Source organism: Colius striatus, chromosome 22 (genome assembly GCF_028858725.1).
Source record: "Colius striatus isolate bColStr4 chromosome 22, bColStr4.1.hap1, whole genome shotgun sequence".
Lineage (NCBI taxonomy): Eukaryota > Metazoa > Chordata > Aves > Coliiformes > Coliidae > Colius > Colius striatus.
The window spans coordinates 5,542,162-5,562,363 of NC_084780.1; the positions used below are offsets into that span (position 1 = coordinate 5,542,162).

The 20,202-nt window shown below is 57.2% G+C and overlaps 1 protein-coding gene across 1 annotated transcript in view; it reads right to left on the minus strand.

Annotated features, from left to right (window-relative positions):
* Positions 1 to 318: 318 nt before the first annotated feature.
* The window catches only part of LOC104555575 (receptor-type tyrosine-protein phosphatase V-like), a 38,081-nt gene continuing 18,197 nt past the window's right edge, over positions 319 to 20,202 (minus strand). Inside the window, exons 14-40 of the mRNA XM_062013688.1 lie at positions 19,697 to 19,966; positions 18,459 to 18,731; positions 17,420 to 17,692; positions 16,418 to 16,690; positions 15,394 to 15,663; positions 14,688 to 14,966; positions 14,334 to 14,468; positions 14,022 to 14,232; positions 13,437 to 13,504; positions 13,146 to 13,272; positions 12,772 to 12,819; positions 12,260 to 12,353; positions 11,560 to 11,650; positions 11,009 to 11,085; positions 10,091 to 10,225; positions 9,463 to 9,585; positions 8,675 to 8,835; positions 7,614 to 7,749; positions 6,718 to 6,797; positions 5,957 to 6,044; positions 5,483 to 5,573; positions 4,811 to 4,887; positions 4,331 to 4,465; positions 3,727 to 3,849; positions 3,215 to 3,372; positions 2,540 to 2,675; positions 319 to 847 (exon numbers count right to left, since the gene is read on the minus strand). Coding sequence (XP_061869672.1) covers positions 788 to 847; positions 2,540 to 2,675; positions 3,215 to 3,372; positions 3,727 to 3,849; positions 4,331 to 4,465; positions 4,811 to 4,887; positions 5,483 to 5,573; positions 5,957 to 6,044; positions 6,718 to 6,797; positions 7,614 to 7,749; positions 8,675 to 8,835; positions 9,463 to 9,585; positions 10,091 to 10,225; positions 11,009 to 11,085; positions 11,560 to 11,650; positions 12,260 to 12,353; positions 12,772 to 12,819; positions 13,146 to 13,272; positions 13,437 to 13,504; positions 14,022 to 14,232; positions 14,334 to 14,468; positions 14,688 to 14,966; positions 15,394 to 15,663; positions 16,418 to 16,690; positions 17,420 to 17,692; positions 18,459 to 18,731; positions 19,697 to 19,966 — 3,992 coding nt within the window. The 3' untranslated portion in view covers positions 319 to 787. The remainder of the gene's footprint in view (positions 848 to 2,539; positions 2,676 to 3,214; positions 3,373 to 3,726; positions 3,850 to 4,330; positions 4,466 to 4,810; positions 4,888 to 5,482; positions 5,574 to 5,956; positions 6,045 to 6,717; positions 6,798 to 7,613; positions 7,750 to 8,674; positions 8,836 to 9,462; positions 9,586 to 10,090; positions 10,226 to 11,008; positions 11,086 to 11,559; positions 11,651 to 12,259; positions 12,354 to 12,771; positions 12,820 to 13,145; positions 13,273 to 13,436; positions 13,505 to 14,021; positions 14,233 to 14,333; positions 14,469 to 14,687; positions 14,967 to 15,393; positions 15,664 to 16,417; positions 16,691 to 17,419; positions 17,693 to 18,458; positions 18,732 to 19,696; positions 19,967 to 20,202) is intronic.

The window sequence follows — 20,202 nt, forward strand, 5'->3', positions numbered from 1 at the left end:
AACTGTTTCTTAAGGGTGACTGGCACTGGAGGGTGAAAGCTGAACCATCAGGGTTGGTTCTGGTGGAGGCTGAAGAGTGACACAGCAGCAGGACACGTGATTTTTGGGACTGCTCTTTCCTGGAGAGTTTTGGGATAAAACCCCCAGCACTGGGGGGATTCTGTGCTGCTGGGCAGGTCTAAATGTCACCAGCCTGTCAGCTCAAACCTCAGGATAGACAAAGGAACACATCCTTCTCTGGAGCAGGTTTGACGGTGCAGCTGCCTTGCTGTGCTGCAGGCAGGGACTCCACAAAGCAAACCCTCCTCACAAGCACACTCCTGCCAAGGGCTGTTTATTGCTTGCACCTAAGGCAGACCCACCAGCCCAGGCAGCTCCTGTCTGGGACCAGGGGCACAAGGAGCCACAGTGCTCAGAGTTGGAGAGTGCCCAGAGCTGGTGTGAGCCCTCAGCAGCCTGCAGGCCTCAGGGTAGTCCAGCAGCAAGCCCAGGGCCACCTCTCTGTGCAGAGGGGCAAGGGCAAGCAGAGCCAGCACTGCTGCAGGGGCTTAACAAACCTTCCAGGCACCAGGAATCCCAGGAGATGGCTGAAGCAGGGCCTGAGGGGCTGCTCAGGAGCCCCCATGTCACTGCCAACACCATGTGAGGCACAGGGGGGATGGTGCAGCTCTCCTCTCACCAGAAGCTCCGTGCTGCTCTCCCTCTGTGCTCTCTCCCCAGCTCCTGGCTGCAGCCAGGACCCTGCAGAGGTGGAGGGCAGGAGGGTGTCAGGGAGTGCTGAGTGGTGTTAGGGCTGTCTCTGGGTGATGATGTCCTGGATGCAGGTGTACAGGAACACGTACTGGTCCTGCAAGAGAGAAAGGGAGTTGGAGTCAGGTTTCTAACAGAGACAATTTGCCTTTAAAAGGCCTAATTAAGCTAAATATCTGATGGCAGGGCAGGATTTGTTGTCCCAAGTGGTCTGTGTGTTTGTCCTCAGTTACTCAGGAAGGGAGAATCAGCCCTGGAGCTGCTTGTTTCACCTGCTGCATTGTCCTCATGATGGGGGTGAGAGGAACATCCCCATCTGAGACAGGAGGAACACTAGCATCTGACTTCTCCAAGTGCCTCAGTGGCTTTTTAGACATTCCATGGTGTTTGCATCCAAAACAAGACAGAAGAGCAACTCAGATGGTGCAGGACAGCAAGAGGGGTCTGGCAGTGACTTAAGGTGAGGAGGAAAGACCTCTGGAGCAGGAGTTTCCCTCACTGTTAGTCTCAGAGTACCTGAGTCAAGTGCTGACAGTGGGTCAGGATAAATCTCTGCAAGCAGACAAAAAGATCTGTGTGGGTTTAGTCCAGCTGCATTGTTTAAGATCACCAACATGATCCATCAGTATCAATTGTGGATCCAGAGGTCTCAAGTCCACTGTGGATTTGATATGAGGTCCTGCTCAAGTGCCAGGCTGCTCCAAAATGACCCTGAGCTAACAGGACTGGCCACCACAGCAGGGCCCTGGGAAAGGCAAGGTGTGGGAAAGGTAAAGGAGGCTGCACACCATGCACAAAGCTGAGGGCAGAGTCAGCCTGCAGATGATGTGGGTCAAAATAATCACATGGCTGCCATGAAGGGGGGATTAGGGACTGTGCAGAGGGGCCCCTGAGCAGCTCCCTCATGTGCTGGATAAGCTGCAGGTCACGAGGAGCCTCCTCCCTCAGCAGCAGTGGGCTCAGCCCCACCAAAGGGCTGGGAAAGGCACAGGAGCACACAAGGGCTGAAGCTCCAGGGCACCAGAGTGTTTGCAATGAGCCTGCCTGACTGAGAGCTGGCCCCACAGCCCAGGCAAATGTACATCTCCAGAGACATGTGCTGGGCTTTGAACACCTGATGGTTACCCATGGATGGTCCCTCAAATGTTCATCTCACACCCCTTGTTTGGCTACTAACCCCAGTCCCCCTAAAACATCAGCTGATGCCCCCCCTCCAGAGATGAAGGGGTCCTGGCAAGCCCCTGTGGTGCTGGAGGAGGCTGTCAGGCACATGGCAGTGGTGTGGGGCTGTGGGGCCCTGCCTGTCCTTCACTGGCTGTGCCAGGATCTGGGCAGCTGCAAACACAGGAGGGTGTCCCATCAACCTCCTCAGCAGCCCCAGCTCTGGCAGGTTCTGGGCAGGGAACGGCACCAGACAAGGAGAAACCCAGGAGATCTGTGTCTGAGCAGCCAGATGTGTGCAGAGGCCACATCTGGGTGAGCAGGCAGATTTGCCAGGCAGGTTGAAACCAGTGCTTCCTGCTTTCCAGGGCAGAATGGGAATCATCCCATGCATTTATCATGAGCTCACATCCAATTTCATCTGTCCTGCACTCCAGAACTGAGGAGATGGAAAGATCTTCTCTGGGAACCCCTGGCCCTTGGTCAGGGTGGGGAAGAAGCATGGAATAAAATGCCTGCAGAGGCTGGATGGGCTCCCAGGTGACAGGTAGCACCCAGGGAGGGAGCACAATGCTGCCATGGGTGTGGAGTTCTGCCTGACCCACCACCCTTCCTCCTTCCCACCTACCAGAGTTGGGGTCATGAGACAGCAGCTTCTTGTCAGCTGGAGGGTCACCCCATAGATGTCCACAGCTCTCTCAGCTTTCATCTGGTGCAACAGGCAATCCAGTGAGATCAGTGTCCCCATTTGGCTCAGGCCACCACTGCAAGGGACAAAGGAGTGTCAGGGATGCCAGGCCAGGCTGAGCTGAACCTCTCAGGGAGTGGGCACCAGCCCAAGAGGTCAGAAGCTCCATGAGATCACATGCAGAGACTGAGCACAGAGGGCTGTGAGCACTGCTCTGTCTGGGTGGCAGGGAGCTCTGTGTGACTGGGGAGTTGGGACCCCCAAAGTGTGTCTCTCCTTGCCCTGCCATGCTGTGCATCCCTCACTCCAGCTCTGCCAAGGTGCCCACTGTGCTGGCTCCCATAGGACTGTGAACTTGTCCTGTCTACAAGCACATGAGGACACCAGAGCTGCTCCCAGGATCCTGGCACTCAGCCCAGGGATGGACTCAGCATCTCCATCCACAACTGCCTCTGGCTCAGCTGTGTTTGCCCTCCACATGCTCAGCAGAGCACTGCTTCATCTCAGCTCCCATGCTCAGAGCTTCCCCACTCTCTGTGGCTTGCTGCTGGCCATGTCAGCCTGGTGGTTACCAGCTCTGGGAGGCTGCCCATGGCTGGAGCAGCAGTGAGGTACCTGCAGTGCAGCAGGAGAGGAGCAGCTCTCTTCCTGGGGGGCACACACCGTCTGACAGCAGTGAGCAGCTCTACCAGGCCCTGGACATCTGGCTGCCTCTTGCTGCTCCAGAGTGTGTAGAGGAACTGTTGTACCTGTCTCTCCTTTGCTTTCTTCTCCTGGTGAGACACAAAGAATCCATATGGCTGTGGGTGAGTGTGGATGCAGAGGGCTCCCAGCTCTCCAAGCCTTAGGCTCTCAGCTGCTTCCCTGAGCTCAGTGCTGCCCAGGGAGGCTCTGCTGGGGCACTGCCCATATCTGCACAGAGGGCATGGTGCCATGTATCCCCTACATTCACCCAGCAGATGTTCTGCATGTTTTGATCTAGGTTCCCACCTGCAGCTGTGACCTGCTGGCACTCAGCTTTTAGAGCTCAGACAGGCACCTTTCACCCCTTACCCCTTATAACCCTGTTTGCTAGCAGTGAAGAAGCCCCAGGCAGTGGGAGCCAGGCCATCCCCATCAACACATACATGCTTCACTTTGAGCTGGAGACACCTCCATCCTGAGCCAAGCTTCTCTGTGCCACACTGAATGGTCAGCATCTTTGTGCAGAGAGAGTCTCCTTCCAGGGGCCAGCACATCTCACTTGGGACCTGTGTGCAACAGCAAGTTCAAGCTTCATATTGATGGTTGCCATCAGATCAGTGACCATCTCAGGGGCCTGTGATGGGGTTGGACCAAAAGCACCCCCAATGTCACTCCATGTCAGTTCATCCTCTAACTAAACCCTGAGGGAGCTTTAGAAACAGCAGCAGACTCCAGGCAGCTTCCCTGCTGGCACAGAGCTGCTTGGCACTGGGAATCTGCTCAGAGGCAGGAGCTGCAGTCCTTGGGTGCCATGGAGATGCAGCTTGAGGAGCACCAGCAGAGTCCAGGGCCATGGGCTGCACAGGCAGCAGACAGAGCCTGTCTCCTATGACAAACTGTGGGAGCACTTTGACACAGGGAAGGTTCAGCTTTAGCTGAGCTGGATCTGCACCCAGCCTTCAGCAAAAAGAGTTCAAGTTTCAGAGCTGTGCATCCTCCCAACACAGATGGCTGCTGTGTCCTGGCACAGGCAGGTGTTGTGCTTACCTCCCCCTTCTCCTGCCATGGGAGAAGGGTTAGGATGGTGTGAACATCCTGTTCCCACACCAGGCTCCAGAAGTCCTCCATGGTCAACTTGTCAGGCCCCTGGACAGCCAGATACTCCCTGCTGGAGCTGCAGCCCTGGGTAGGGAAGGAGACCATCACTTTTCTGATGGAGAGGCTGGCACAGGTACCCCAGCAGCCTGGCTGTGGGAGAGGCCAGGAAAAGAAGGGCAGCTCAGCAGGTCAGGAGGCAAGGAGAAAGCAGCAAGGAGGGGAGGTGAAGACAGTCCAGACTGGGCAGGTGAGGAAAGACACATCCTGAGTCCCCACAGTCTCCTCTTGTCCACAGAGGATGGGAGCTGTGGTGCTGAGGGGAGCAGTGCAGACTCAGGCAGCAGCACAAGGGCCACAGTGAGGAATGGGGAACATCTCCTGTGTACCCCAGGCCTGGGGCTGAGCATTGCTGCAGGGGGTGAGACTCACCAGGATGTGCCACACCTGCAGGAGACCTGAGAAGGGGCCATGTTCCAGCAGGGAAAACTTCACTCTGGAGCGATCATCTGCAAAACACGAGGGAGATGGAGGGATCCTGTGCTCACACAGCTCCTGCAGAACCACTGCCAGACTGCACAGACACACAGATCCAACCTCCCCTTCACCACTTCTCTGCAAAAGGTGCTCCCATCCAGCTCATGGCCAAAAGAGAGGTCTCTATCCCAACCTCCTGCTCAGTGCCTGTCTCCAAGGATGGGGAGCCTGCAGATGCTCTGGGCTCCTCTTCCAGTACTCAGCCACCTTCATGGGAATTCAGTTTTCCTTACACTGAGTTGGATTACCCTCCCAAACCACCCCCATTGCCTCTCATCTTTCCATGGTGCACCTCTGAGACTTCCCATCTTCTCTGTGTCCTCCCAGCAGGCAGCTGATGAGAGCAATAACACCTTCCCTTTGCCTTCTTCTCTCCTCCAGGCTGAACAAACCCACCTATTTCAGCCACGTGCTTCCCCTACCCCAGAACCCCTTGGGGAAGCTTTCTGGTGGGCTCACTGCAGTGGAGCAGAACCTATTTGTGTACTGTGGAGCACAAGCCCTGGCCCAGGCTCACTCCACCCTGGCCCAGGCAAGAAGGAGGATGCCAAGTGTCACAGCACTTACATGGGAGGATGCTGGCAGGGGGCTGTGTCTGCTGGCTGCCTGAAGATGGTGTTGCAGAGCTCGCTTCTTCCTTGACAACCTCTAAGAGAGTCTGACAACATGAAAGAGGGTTGGAGGAAGCAGTGAGCAGGGAAAGCAGGAGGAACTGGGCTCTCCAGAGAACCCCTGGTCTCAGCAGATGTGCTGTGTGATCACCCTGGGGTGAGCCCCAAGGTCTGCACCCTGCTGCCAGGAGATGGCTGGATGGTGTGCAGCTGGGTCCCTGCCCTGTGTGGCCTCTGGGAAGGAGCAGGTTGGGGACAGACCCCTGTCAGTGCAAGGGGGGTAAGGGAGTCATGTTCCTGGGGACAGGGACACTGCCAGGACAGACACGTGGGAACTGAGGCATGGGAGGCACTTAGGGGGTGTCCCCCAGCCTGCATCATGCATATGGGTATGGCAGCCCTCCCTGCACCCTGCCAGCACAGCTCTCACCTCATACTCCCTCAGGAAGCCCACGTGGGACTTGGCTGCTCTCTGGGCATAGTGCTGAGCAAAGCTCTTCAGTGGGATGGGGCAGGACCTGGGGAGAGAATCGGGGTAAGGGAGAGGTTGGGCAAACCCAGCAGCATCCAGGCTGTGTCTGCAGCAGGTGGACAGGGCTGTGAGCAGAACTACACCCCAGAACTTCACAGCTCTGGCCTGGGCCAATCTGCTCTCCCCTAGACAAAGGCAGGTCTCAGGTATGGCACAGCCCAGGGCCCATTCCCAAGGTGCAGCAAGGACAAGGGCGTCCTGTCCTGCATGAGGGATATAACCTGACCAGAAGGTAGGGATGGGACCTGCAGATGTAGCCTCAAAGACAACTGAATAGGTGAGTAAAGCCATACCCAGCCTGACCCTGCTGCCTCCTCTTGGCCTCTGTTAGAAGGGGCATCCCAAGGCCAGGGGTTGATCAAAACACCTTCCCAGGACAGCTCTGCAGCTCTTTAGCACTGGCATAGCCTGGGAGACTGGCACTACAGGAAAGGAGGTTCCCCCAAGCCCTCCCAGTGTGCCCAGTGACTCAGACCTAGTTCTGGAGGGAATAGTCAGCTCTGGGCTGACTCCCATCAAAACACTGGGTGGGAAGGCTGGCTGGGCTGCCCCCTCCTCTGTCCTGCAGCCAAGGCTCATGGAGGGGTCAGGATCCAACCCTGCCACCTGAAGGAGCTGTGGGGGAGTAGAGGGGCTGGCAGAACACAGCAGGTCCTTACCTCTCTGTACCTGACAACCCCAGGAGAGGTTCCTCCAAGATTTTGTCCAGGATACAGCTGTGCAGGAAAATATACTGGGACTGGAAGGGAAAGGCAGAGAGGAGTAGAGCATTGCACCACACAGACTGCATGAAAGAGGGGTATGAACTGCCTCATGGGCAGAGGGTACCCACTCATGCCCTAAATGTCCTACATTCATACCCAAAAGGCCACTTTAGTCTCAGAGGCCCTGGATCCCCTCACTGTGTCTGTTCTGAAGGGTAGAACTGACACTTTACCCCAGAGTTCTAGGGAAGAACTGTTTCCCTGAGAGGGCTGTCAGCCCCTGTGCCAGGCTGCCCAGGGAGCTGGGGGAGTGCCCAGCCCTGGAGGGATCCCAAAGGCGTGGAGCTGAGGTGCTGAGGGCTGTGGGTCAGTGCTGGGCTGGGCAGGGTCAGGGGAGGGCTGGGACTGCAGCAGCTTCAAGGGCTTTTCCACCCAAATAGTCCTATGACACTGGAAATATTAGATGGGCTGTGGAGCATCTCAGGCTGATGCCATGGCATGCATAAAGGATTTTCTGCAAAGGGCCTGATCCTGTCCCTGGGTGCTCTGAGGTGTTTCTAAGCCTCTTGGGGCTTTGTTTGTGGCTGCTGTCTGAGTCTAGCTGGGTGTGAGGCTGCTGGAGACCTCCACAGCTGAGCAATATCCACTGCAGCTGAGCTGGTGCTTTGAGCAGCACTGTGACACAATGTCAGGCTGGGGACAAGCCTGGAGGTGCTGGGGCTAAGCCTGGAGGTGCTGGGGCTAAGCCTGGAGGTGCTGGGGCTGGCTGGCTGGCTCCTCTGCCTAACAACCCTGCTAGCTTTTCTACCATGGAGCAAGGAGCCTGAGGGAAGAGGGAGCAGAGCTCTTACCAGGGTCTGAATCATGGAGTAGCGGTTCATCCTCAGGGCATAAACAACCCCAAACGTGTCAACCACCTTCTCCTGCTTCATCTGCTGCAGCAGCCTGTCCAGGGCAATGAAGGTGCCTGTGCGGCCCACCCCAGCACTGCCAGCACAGACAGAAAGGGTTAACCACAGCCTGAGCCCCCTCAGCACAGACAGACAGGGTTAACCACAGCCTGAACCCCCTCAGCACAGACAGACAGGGTTAATCACAGCCTGAACCCCCTCAGCACAGACAGAAAGGGTTAACCACAGCCTGAGCCCCCTGCCTGGGCTCCCCCACGCTGCTGGGTATGGCTGCCCCATGCTGCACCCTGGGCCACTGCTCCTAGCACAATCTGGGGCTGAGGAGCTGTTTAAACAGCCTTGGGTTAGTGCTGCTCATCCCCAGATGCCCCACAGCAACCCCAACCATCCCCATCCCTCCTCAATCACCAAACCCAACCATCCCCATCCCTCCTCAATCACCAACCCCAACCATCCCCATCCCTCCTCAATCACCACCCCAACCATCCCCATCCCTCCTCTAACACCAACCTCAACCATCCCCAATCTTTCCTCTAACACCAACCCCAACCATCCCCATCCCTCCTCAATCACCAACCCCAACCATCTCCATCCCTCCTCAATCACCAGCTTCAACCATCCCCATCCCTCCTCAATCACCAAACCCAACCATCCCCATCCCTCCTCAATCACCACCCCAACCATCCCCATCCCTCCTCAATCACCAACCTCAACCATCCCCATCCCTCCTCTAACACCATCACCACCAAACAGTTCCCAGTTAGGTAACTCTCCCTCACCAATTATTCCCCACAAGCCATTTAGAGCCACTCTGAGCACTGGGTTGTCCTGTCCATGATGCCAACTCAGTGTCAGGCTGCACACACAGAGCTACAACCCCAGTGCCCAAGCACAAGCCTCTCTGCAGACCAGCCTTGTCTCCCAGGTGCTGCTTTCCCTCCCAGTTTGTGCATGACCAATCCCAGTCCCTCCCCACGGCCTGCCCCAGTGCTGAGCCCTGCCTGCAGTGCACGAGGGTGGGCCCTGCATCCTTGGTGCTCTGGATGTGCTCCCGGACCAGCTCTCTGAAGGTCATGATGGAGGTGGTTGAGTCAGGGATGCCGTGGTCGGGCCAGGCTGTGTAGTGCAGGTGGGACACGTGTCTCTCAGCCCGCAGCCCCTCCTGCCAGGGGGGATGTTGGTGATGGCTGTGCAGCCCCCAGGACAGGGATATGCTTGTACCCACAGGCCTGGGAGCCCCTGAGGGATTGGGGACACTTGGTTCAACACCAAGCCTGCTGCATTGATTGCAATGTGGCTCCTGCTCCTCTGTCCTCCCCCACAGCTGCTGCCCCAGTGAGGCACGTGGAGCTGACAGGGAACTGCCCCTGGCTGCCAGGGACATACCCTGGAAGCTGTGGGCTCAGTCCCAGCACAGGGACATGGTGGAGCTGACAGGGACCTGCCTCTGGCTGCCAGGAAGGTGCCCTGGAAGCTGTGGGCTCAGTCCCAGCACAGGGACATGGACAGAATCAGAGAACCATTTTGGTTGGAAAAGACCTTTAAGATCATCAGGTCCAACCATTAATCTCACACACTGCCAAGCCCAGCACTAACCACATCCCTAAGCAAGGGGCAGCAGAGAATGCAGGTGCACAGCAAGGGTGAAGTGTCACCAGGTCTGAAGGGACAGACTCAGGGGACTAGGTCATCTTTGAACCCAACTAATGGCAGGGAAAGGAAACTATCCCACCACTGAGGAGAAATGCAAATCCCCAGCCCCTGGCAGGTGTCTGGGGTCTTTACTCACGTGCCACAGCTTGAACTCCCTCGTGGTCCACTCCTCAGAGCTGCTCTGCAGCAGCAGCTGCACCCGGAGCTGCCCGTAGGAGACTGGGGCCGATTCAGACGGCCAGTAATGGTCACAGAGCACCTACAACACAGGCAGGACAGATCCCAGTGAGGCCTCACACCCCACAGAGTGACTTTCCAGCTCCCTGGGAGCAGCAGCAGTGCTGGGAGCCAGGGCAGGGCTTGGGGAGCAGGCAGGGTTTACTCCCCCTTCCCACTGAGAGCTTTGTACACTCTCTCCCCACCCTCTTCATTTGGATCTCAGCCTCCTCCAGAGAAAAGGACCTGGGTGGGTCTCATCATCCCTGGAGACTGGAGGAAAAGTCCATGGGAGGCATCTTGTCCAGAGGCAAGTGGTAATTTCCCATGCTGGAGAAATATCTGAGGGTGATGGCTGTGGTTGCAGCTTCCTCCCCCAGCTAATGCTGAGCTGCACACATCAGCCTCTCTTCCCCCAGGCTGCCTGTTGGGGAAGCTCTGTAGCCTGCAGCTACACCTGAGGAGGAGCTGGCAGGGGGCACAAACCCAGCCCTGGGCTCCACTGACAGAAGCAGGCCTGGGCTTGGCTGGGGCTGGTGCCCACCTACCCGCCCGTTCTCCATGCACACTGTCAGCATGATGATGTTGCAGACGTTCTGCTCCCACACCAGCCTCCAGAAGTCCTCAATGGTTTTCTTCAGGGGCCCCTGGGTGGCAATGAACTCCTGCTGGGTTGTGTAGCCCTGAGCACGAGGCAGACAGGAGGAGTTGGCAAATGGTGGAGGCAAATGGGACAGAGTCAGTGCTTGGGCTGCCTTTGTGGTAATGGGAGAAGTTCCCTTTGCCCTCAGTCCCCCAGGGCACAGCTCCCAGGCAGCTGATCTCAGCAGCAGCTGATTTCACAGGAAGCACATGCTGCCCAACACACAAAGATATCACCCCCACTGTTTGTCTCTCCAAGCAGTTCCTCATCCAGCCTAAGCAGGGAAAGACAGATCTGGGTCCTTCCCGTGCTCCCCAGTTGCTGCTGAGGGTAGGGTGAGCATGCAAGGTCTCAGGCTGCCTCTCTGCCTCTGCCCTTTGCCACCCACACCCCACACAGATCCACACATGCATGCTGTGTGCCCAGTTACCTGGGAAAACCTCCCAAGGGGAGGATGTGGGCACAGCTCCAGGGTTGTTCAAGTGCAGCTGCACAGAGCAGAAGGAGAAAGAGCAGGCAGACAGACAGGGAGCTGGGAGATGATGGAAGAGGGTAGTCTTCAAGAGGAAAGCAGAAAGCCTTGCCAGTCTCCCCACACTCACACATCCACATTTGCAGCACTTGCCATCTGACAGTCTCCATCAAGCCCTGCTACAGGGCAGCTGTGTGCCTCTGCCTGACCCCCAGCTCCTTGCCAGCCTGTGCCAGCCTTGGCTTCAGTGGCAGCTCTTGCCCACCAGCCCTCACCACCTCGATCCAGGCAGAGTTTCTCTGCTGGTGCCCCGTGGCCACATCTCAGTGGGGAAGGCAATTGGGCACTCACAGGCATGAAGTTGGCATTGATGTAGTCTGAATGTGGATCCTCCCCTAGCTGGCTCAGCTTGACTCGAGAGTGATCATCTGAAAGACACCACACATCTGTGACCCCCCTGGCAGCCCTTCCCCCAGACACAGGCAGCTCCATGTACACAGCCAGCAGCAAGGCTGCTCAGCCAGGCACCTTCTCCCTGCCAGGGCCACCACTGCCTGCCAGTTGGGTTAGCAGAGGGCTAAGAAAGAGCTGGTATCATGAGGCTCATCAGAGAATCAATGGGACACTCCTGCTGCCCCTTTGGTCCCATCCCTGAGTGAAGCTGACTCGAGCATCCTCAGCTGGAGGAGCTGAGGGTGGCAGCTCAGCTCTGGCTCAGCCCCCCAGCCTTGAGTGTCCAGCAGCAAAAGTGGAAACTGAGGCCCATTTGCAAGACTACTTCTCCTAAAAGAGGATCCAGGCCCTGTGGACCTGCAGTGCTGCAAGGGGAGCCTGTCCCTGTGCACTGCACCGTGAGCTCCCTCCCAGGATGCTGGAGCAAGGCAGGAGCACCCAGCACTTACAGGGCAGCACGTGACGGTATCTGTTCTTGGAGACGTTTGCTGGCAGCTCAGCCTCTGCCTTTGACTGCTCCTTCCCAACCTCCTTCAGCTCCTGCAAGACAAGAGAGAAGAGAAGCACAAATGTGTCTCTGAAGAACTTCTGAGCCAGCCCAGCTCCCTGCTCATGGCCAATGGCTCTGTCTGGAGATTAAAGTGTCACCCACATGCAAGGTCCTGCCCTACTCCTCCCTCACTGTGGCCCATAACTGAGCCATGGGTGGCTTTTCCCAACAGCACTGCTTTTATTTAAAAGAAAACAAGCCCAGGAACAGTATTTTGGAGGAAAAAAACCCCTTTCCAGAGATCAGGAATGTGCCAAGAAACATTTTGTGCTGAGAAAACGTCTCTCCCATGCTGCTTCTGCTCTCCCAGGAGAGAGAAGGGCATTCTGAGGAGGGTTTGAAATCACACATGGACTTTCAAAGGTGCTGTCACATCAGAACAGCTCAGAACTGGCAGATGTTGGCAGTGGGAGCCAGTGAATGCAGCCTGAGGTGAATTTCCCAGCCTGGCCCTATAGCTCTCAGCACTCCTCCACCTTCCTTTTGGCTGCAGGCTCTTTTCTGACACTTTCAAGGTGATTCTCATTGCAACACCACTCAGCATCTTCATCTCCAGCCCAGGCCTGGAGCTTGTCATCTCTAGCAGGGGAAAATCTCACCTCAAACTCCTGGAAAAAGGCATGGTTGGCATTTGCTGTCTTCAGCTCATAGTACTGCTTGAAGCTCTGGATGGGAACTGGCCGATGGACGTTTCTGCATGAAGTGAAGTGCAGAGGAAAAGTTGCCTTAGGCTCTTGGGAGCTCTGGCAGGCCAGGCAGGTGGCCAATGACACAGCCCAGCCTTGAGACCTGCAGCTCCTGGATGCACACAGTCAGGGGTGGTTCATAGCATCTGTCAATGCCCAGGGAGTTGGGTCCAACAGAGCATTGCTTAAATGGTGGGTGGGATTTGGGGATAAAGGGGATATTCTGCTTCTGCAGAAGCTTTGCAGAGGAGCTGTGGGCAATGCAGGGATTGAATGGAGTTGAGTAATAAATCCTGAGCATGGGAAAGCCTGATAACTGCAGGAGAGAGAGGAGAGAGAGTTGGATCTTTCCTGAGCAAAAGCATGAGAAAGGAAGCAAGTGAAGGACCCTGGAACCTACAGAGAGGGAAGACTCCAGCACTCACCTCAAGCTGTAGGTCACCATTTCCTGGGGCAAGCTGTTCTTCTTGGTTCTAGAATCAAAGGAGGGGAGCTGTTGCTCTTTGCAGTGCAGGGGTGGCTGCTGAGTGCATTGGCAGTGCTGGCTCAGAGAGCACTTGTGAGCAGCAGCTCCCATCAGGCACTACCAGGCACACACACAGGGCTCTGCAAATGAACTGCACACACAGGCAGCTCCTCTTTCCCCTCTGCCTTTTGCTCCTGTGCTTGCCAGGCACAATTCCAGTAGCATGTGTCCTAGTTTGCCTAAATATCCCCTCACTGCTCCTCCTCCTGGCCTGGCACTACAGATTGGGCTTCTCAGCCTGTGCCCACTAGGTAAGAAATGGCTCACCCTCACCTCTTTGTCCTGAGCTGTTTCCAGTAGACCAAAGCAAAAATAGCTGCAAGTGTCAAGAGAAACCCCATGATGATTCCAGCAATTATTGGTATTGAGAGTGGAGTTGCATCTGCACCAGATCCAGCAGCTGGAATCAAGAGGCAGAACAGACAGAAGTAAGAGTCAGCAACTGCTGCATTTACTCTGTTTATTATATTTGCTACAGTCTGTGATGTCCCTCTGGCTTGTCATTGTCAGGTTGATAATTCTCTCTAGTTATCACAGCCAGGGAGGGAATAATCTCCATCTTACCTGAGAACATGGTGAATGTCACTGCAGGAGCTACTGGGTCGTACTTGGTGAAGGCAGCAATGCTGAACCTGGGGCAAAGCAGAATCCTGCCATCAGGGGCAATCTGAGCTGAGCTCAGCAGCAGGAAAGCCCCAGGGAACAGGACAGCTGCCTCTGGTCTGAAATGCTGTCCTGGAAGAAGCTGGTTTGCTGCTGGGGGTTTAAGGAATGTATGGCAATGGTCTTTCCTTCCTTTTCTGCTTCTGGGACATTGCACTCGGGAGAACATGAGCCTCCATTTCAGTTCTTATCCTGGAGATGGACAATGGCCCAGCTCCCAGGGCAACACACACAGCCCTTGGCAGCCCCAGCTTGTGCTGCTCTCCCCTTCTCCCTTCCTGCTCACACCGAGGCTCCCTGCTATGCCAGCCCTTGTGTCCCTCACACACTGCTTGGTGCAGCAACCCCTGGGGTCCACTGCTGGTGCTCTGGGGGAGTCCAAGGGCAGGGTGACATCCAGGGAGCTGGTGGCACCTTGCAGGAACAAGTACAGTCCCTTTTCTCCTCCAGCCCCTTCCCCTCAGGAGGGATGTTGTCATCTCTCACCTGTACTGCTCGTTGGCTTTCAGCTTCCCATTGCACATGGCCCTGGACTGGCCACATTCCTCTGTTCCCACTGGCACTCTCCAGGTTTCAGGGGAGCTCCTGGGGCTTGGGTGGAAGGGGTTTGGGATCAGCACAGCCAGGTAGGAGTCCTCTGCCCCATAGTAGTGGTCATACCACGTGCTGGACATGATCTCCTGGGTGGGCCTCAGCACTGAAAGGGGAATGTCCAAGGTGACAGTGTCAAAGAGATGCCCAGGGGACCTGTTGCCCTCTGGGGAGCCACTGCAGATGGGGACATGCAGGGGCACTTACAGGAATCATTGGTGGTAGCAACAACACCATAATACTCTATCTGGCCGTTCTCCTCGCTGAACAGGTCAGAGGAGATGACAACTGTGGAGCTGGCCTCCACCTGGAAGATGTCTGCTTGCAGAGGTGGAGGCAGGGCTGGAAGAGGAAGCAGCAAGCACAGCCTGTTAGTGTGTCCCTGCTTCCACAGACCCACCACACCTGGCTCAGCCTGTGACTGGCCCCAGCACCACTGCCCAGAGCCCTGACACGTGGCAGTTCAGTGCAGGACCACATAGGCTCACAGGCATCTGGAGAAGTCTCATCAGTAACACTGGGTGTCTTCTCCTGGGGTCTGTGGGAAAGAAGGAGGCTCACCATCCACAGTTGTGTTGCAGAGCAGAGTCACAGCCTGGCTCCTCATCGTGTTCATGCCCACTGTGCTCACAGAGATTCGGTAGGATGAGTTTGGCCCCAGCCCCTCCAGACTGGCCTCACTCCTGGGGATGCTCATGACGTGTTTGGAGGTGGGAGGTCCATCAGACAGTCCCTCTGTCACCAGTTCATAAGACTCCACATCTCCAGGAGAGCTGGTCCAGTTCAAGTAAAGGCTCCTTGACTCTGGCAGGCATTGCACATCCTGCACTGGGTTTGGCTCTGCAAAGGAGACACATCAGGCTCTGAGCTTATGGGACCAGAGAAATCACCACTTCAGCCCACGCATCAGCCCAGAGCCACTGTGGACATGGGTAACCCAGAAGCCCTCTGTGCCAAGAGCCAGAGGACAGGGTGAATGAGTCAGGGTCTGAACAGATGTCTTACAGCAGAAGTAGACCAATGGACATCTCTGCTTTGCTTCACGGGGAGCCAGGCTACCAGGGTGATGGGAAACCTCTGGGATGGGGCTAGCTTAGCAAGCTGATGGCTACCAGAGGGTCCCTTTGCTGCCTTTCCTTATCTCCCACCATGAAGCCTCCCCACACTCCCACTGACATCTGAGGACTGACTCAGTCTTGAGACCACCCAGGTGTTCCTCCTCCTTTCCAGCCCTCACCCCCCACCCTCCCTGCAGCACAATACCCACCCATTGGCACCACCAAGGGCTTGGTGCTGCTCCAGTATGGCCCAGCCACACAGCTCACAGACACAGAGTAATTCCTGCCTGGGGTGAGGCCCTGGAGGAGCTGCTGGCCCTGGCCTGGGCTGAGGATGTGTTGCCAGGGCTGTGTGTGGTTCCTGGGGTCCCTCAGCCACAGCTGACAGTCCTCCTGCTGCCCAAGGACACTGCCCCAGGACACCAGCATCGTGTTGTTCCCTTCAGCCAGCACAGAGAGGTTTTGGGGGACTGATGGGGCTACAAATGAAAACCACAGCAGGGGAGAGTTACTGGCACACGTGTCCTCTCTTCCATCCTACAGAGGTGCAAGCAGGAGATGGGTAACACACAAGGAAACACGTTCAGAGACAACATTTCTGCAGCTGCAGGTTGCCACTACCAGAAATGACCTTTAAATGGCAGCTGCAGGACATGCAGGGCAAGGAGCAGAAGGAGATGGATTCTTCCTCCTGCTAATTAGCAAGTTTCATCAGAAACCTGCCTGAAGGGCTCTGCACATGACTCCCAGCACCCTGCCAGGGGCTGCCTGAGCGTGGGAGCACAGACCTCTGGATTCCCCAAGCAAAGTGCAGGGACTGTGGGGACAAGCACATGAAAAGGCTTATTGTGCTTATCTGCAGTTTCCACATTCCTGACAAACAATTCCAAACTACCAAAAAAAACCAGCCCAGCCTCCCCTTATCCCCCCTGCCAGCAACTGTCAGAGTGCCTGGAAGAAAGGCAGTGGGGATGGTGGGCTGTCTCCCCACCCCAGCTGGAAGGTTTGCTTGGATTTGGGTGTCCCCTGTCTCCTGGAACAGCAGCCACAGCTGCCAGCCTGTCCCATGGGCAGCACAGTGCCCTGCACTCCCCTCTGCCAGGGGCTTCCACGGCCAGGGGGGTATCCCACAGCTGCCAGGCAGTGCCCTCACCCTGCCCCTTCCCACCTGAGCCTGCCCAGCTAGGGAAGGCTGAGCCTCATGTACAGGACCCTCCAGCTCTCACCACTTACTTGTCCAGTCACTGACATTCCCTGCAGAGGCTGTGTAGGGTCCTGCCACAGACACCACTTCCAGCAGGTATTTGTGTCCTGGAGCCAGGCCAGAAAAGGTGAATTTGCTGGTGCCTTTTCCAACAGACACATTGGCTGCCACAATTCCTGATCCTGAATGGTACAGGAGGAGCCTGTAACTGTCCTGTCCATGGGGTTCAGCACGCCAGGACACACTCAGCCTGTTGGGGTACCCCTGGTTCGTCATGTACACGTTGCGGGGTGCCAGGGGGTCTGGAGAGACAGGAGAGGAGATGTGTCAGTGAAGGGTCTGAGGATGTTGCCCTGGTATCTTGGCAGTGTCATCAGAAGAGATGCACCATACAGGACAAGGCATTTTGTCTCAGCTGCATCCATCAGCCTGGAGGCAGCTAGAGCAGCTTCTCCAAGCTTCAGGTGGTGCAATGGGCTGCAGCTGCCCCAGTGGAGGTTGAGGTTGGAGCTGAGGCAGAACTGTTTCCCTGAGAGGGGTGTGAGCCCCTGTGCCAGGCTGCCCAGGGAGCTGGGGCAGTGCCCAGCCCTGGAGGGACCCCAAAGCCGTGGAGCTGAGGTGCTGAGGGCCAGGGGTCAGTGGTGCTGGGCAGGGTGAGGGCAGGGCTGGGACTGCAGCATCTTCAGGGGCTTTTTCCCACTGAAATGACTCTGTGATTCTGAGCACAGACAGCTCTGTCCCAGCTGGAGAGACACCCCCACAGCTAGAGGGGAAGAGAAGGTGAACACCCCATCCACTGCTCCCTCCCCTGTGTCCCTCCCCTGATGCACAGCCCCAGGAGCTTCAGCTGGCCTAATCCAGGCTGCTGGAGCTGATGGTGAGGGCAGGCAGAGCTCTGCTCAGTGCCATGGTTGGGTTGCCTTGGGTTCAGACAGGACAGAGGCTCTGCCACCAAGGTCTGTGGGGCCACATCCTCTGCCACGAGCTTTCATCCCTACCCAGCACACCCCACCCTCCCTGTGGGTACTCACACGTCCAGTTGCTGACATTCCCTGCAGGTGCTTGGTAGGACCCTGCCACAGACACCACCTCCAGCACATACTTGCTTCCTGGGGCCAGTCCCATGAAGGTGAAGTTGTGGGTGTCTCTCCCCAGTGAGGTTGTAGCTGCCACAGTGCCCAGCCGTGCGTGGTACAGGGTCAGGGTGTAGCTGTCCCGCTCCCCAGCTGCAGCTCCCCAGGCTGCCCTCAGCCTCTCAGGGTGTGCTGTGCTCAGCAGCTGCACAGGGGCTGGGGGCAGAGGGCCTGGGGAGGCACCAGAGCAAGGTTATGGACTGGAGACCACGGTGAAGGAAAGAGACACTTGGATGGGATGTTGTGCAGCAGGACAGGTGCTGCTTGAGGGCCAGGACAAGGCACTCTCATCCTTAGTTTTCTCTTTTCTGTCCCCATCTCACCTCACCTTTATTGCTGCTCACCCTCTGGTCTCTGCCCTTCTTCACCCTCAGCCCCACAGCCCAGCTGGTTGGCACCACTGTGTGCACATTGCCTGTTCCAGCACCCAGCTGGTGGGAGCTGCCTGGGCAGAGCTGGCACAGCATCTCTCCTCTGTCCAGCCCCAAAATAGTTCTAGGTGGGGACAAGTGCTGAATTAGAGCATCTCCAGAGCAAACATCTGTTCTGGGAGGGCTGTGGATGAGCCCCTTGTACTACACTGATTTATTTCATGAACCTTTGTGGTAATGTGGTTTCTACTCACTGGAAGAGATTCAGTGAGGATGTGAGTATAGAAGGGGATGGGGCAACATCCCCCTCCATCCCTGCATGGGCACAGCTGGGCAATGCTGCAATGTCAGCAGCATGTGCCTGTGCAAGCCCACAGCTGAACATCCACGTGCCCACGAGGGTAAGTGTGCACCTGCACTAACTGCTGCATCCTGCACCCAGGCACATGTGTGTGCCATCTCCAAAGGAACCAGGACCCCTGTAAAACCCCCCAGCCCTCCTCAGGGCTGCCCATGGGTGCCACATCTCCCCCCACTCTGCAGAGGACACTCCTCCAGGCACTCACGTGTCCAGCCACTGACGTTGGGTGCTGCTGCCTGGTACGGTCCTGCTGTTGCACTGACTTCCAGGGAGTATTGACAGCCCGGGGTCAGCCCCAGGAAGGTGAAGTTGTGGGTGTCTCTCTGCAGTGAGGCTGTAGCTGCCACAGTGCCCAGCTGTGTGTGGTACAGGGTCAGTCTGTAGCCGTCTCGTTCCCCGGCTGCAGCTGCCCAGGCTGCGCTCAGCCGCTCGGGCTGCCCGGTGCTCAGCCAGTGCACAGCAGCTGGGGGCAGGGGGCCTGGGGAGGAAACACAAGTCACTGCCAGGAGCCACATCTGGGCTGACAGAAAGGAATCACAGAATCCTTTTGGGTGCAAAAGGCCCTTAGGAGCACCAAGTCCCAGCCTTGCCCTCCCCCTGCCCAGCCCAGCACTCACCCACAGCCCTCAGCACCTTTGGGATCCCTCCAGGGCTGGGCACTCCCCCAGCTCCCTGGGCAGCCTGACACAGGGCTGACACCCCTCTCAGGGAAACAGTTCTGCCTCAGCTCCAACTGCAGCCCATTGCCTCTTGTCCCTTCACTCGTTACTGGGGAGCAGAGCCCGACCTCCAGCTCCCTGCAGCCTCCTGTCAGGGAGTGTCAGAGAGTGCTGCTGGCTGCCCTCAGCCTCCTCTTCTCCAGCCCCAACACCCCCATTCCCTCAGCCCCTGCCCAGCCCCTTGTGCTCCAGCCCCTTCCCCAGCTCTGTGCCCGGCTCTGGCCACGCTGCAGCCCCTCAGTGTCCCTGTGGCAGTGAGTGAGGGGCCCAGCACTGAGCACAGCCCTGGAGCTGCAGCCTCCCCAGGGCCCAGCACAGGGGACAATCCCTGCCCTGCTCCTGCTGCCACCCCACTGCTGATCCCAGCCAGGATGCCCTTTGCTTCTTGACCCCCTGGGCACGCTGCTGGCTCCTGTTCAGCTGCTGGCACCATCCCCCCCAGGTCCTTTCCCACCAGACAGCTTTCCAGCCCCTCTGCCCCAGCCTGGAACATTGGTCCCAAGGGCTGGCTTTGCCCTTGTCTCTGTGGTAGCTGCCTGAGCCTGTGGATGGCTACCAGGGACAGGGGTGGGCCAGGCCACAGGGTCACACACTGATTCTCCATGCTGCATCCTGGCACGAGCAGGAAGGTCGGATCTGGCTGCACCAGTATGGCATCTGATTCAAATGGGGAAGGGGATAGCTGATGGAGAACACCAGGCTGCAAGGGGAACATCACACTCACGTGTGCAGTGGGTGAGATTGAGGGTGCTGGCATGGAAGGGCCCAGCTGTGGCTCTCACTGCCACGCTGTATCGGGTGCCAGGGCTCAGGTTCCTGAAGGTGTGACCCCCGACATCCCCACTCAGCACCACGTGCCCAACGTGGCTGCTGGAGGCTGTGACATAGACATCCACCACGAAGCCTTCTGCTCCTCTCCCTGTGGCTGCCCAGGAGGCCTGCAGAGTGGAGGCAGAGGGGCTGCCCAGGGTGAGGTTGGCAGGGGCCAAGGGATCTGCAAAGCAACAGGGAGATGGTCAGCTCCTGTGTGCCACCACTAGCTGCTCAGAGCCATGAGGCAACTGTGTACTCAGTGGTTCCTCCAGCAGGAGCTCCCACTGCAGGGTGGTCACCACAGATCCTCCCAGGGAGAAGCAGGGGGATAAATGAGGAGACAGTGCACATGGCTCTGAGCACAACAGCCTCAGGGGCTGCAGCTGGCCATGGCAGCAGAGTGCCCAGGTGGCCAAG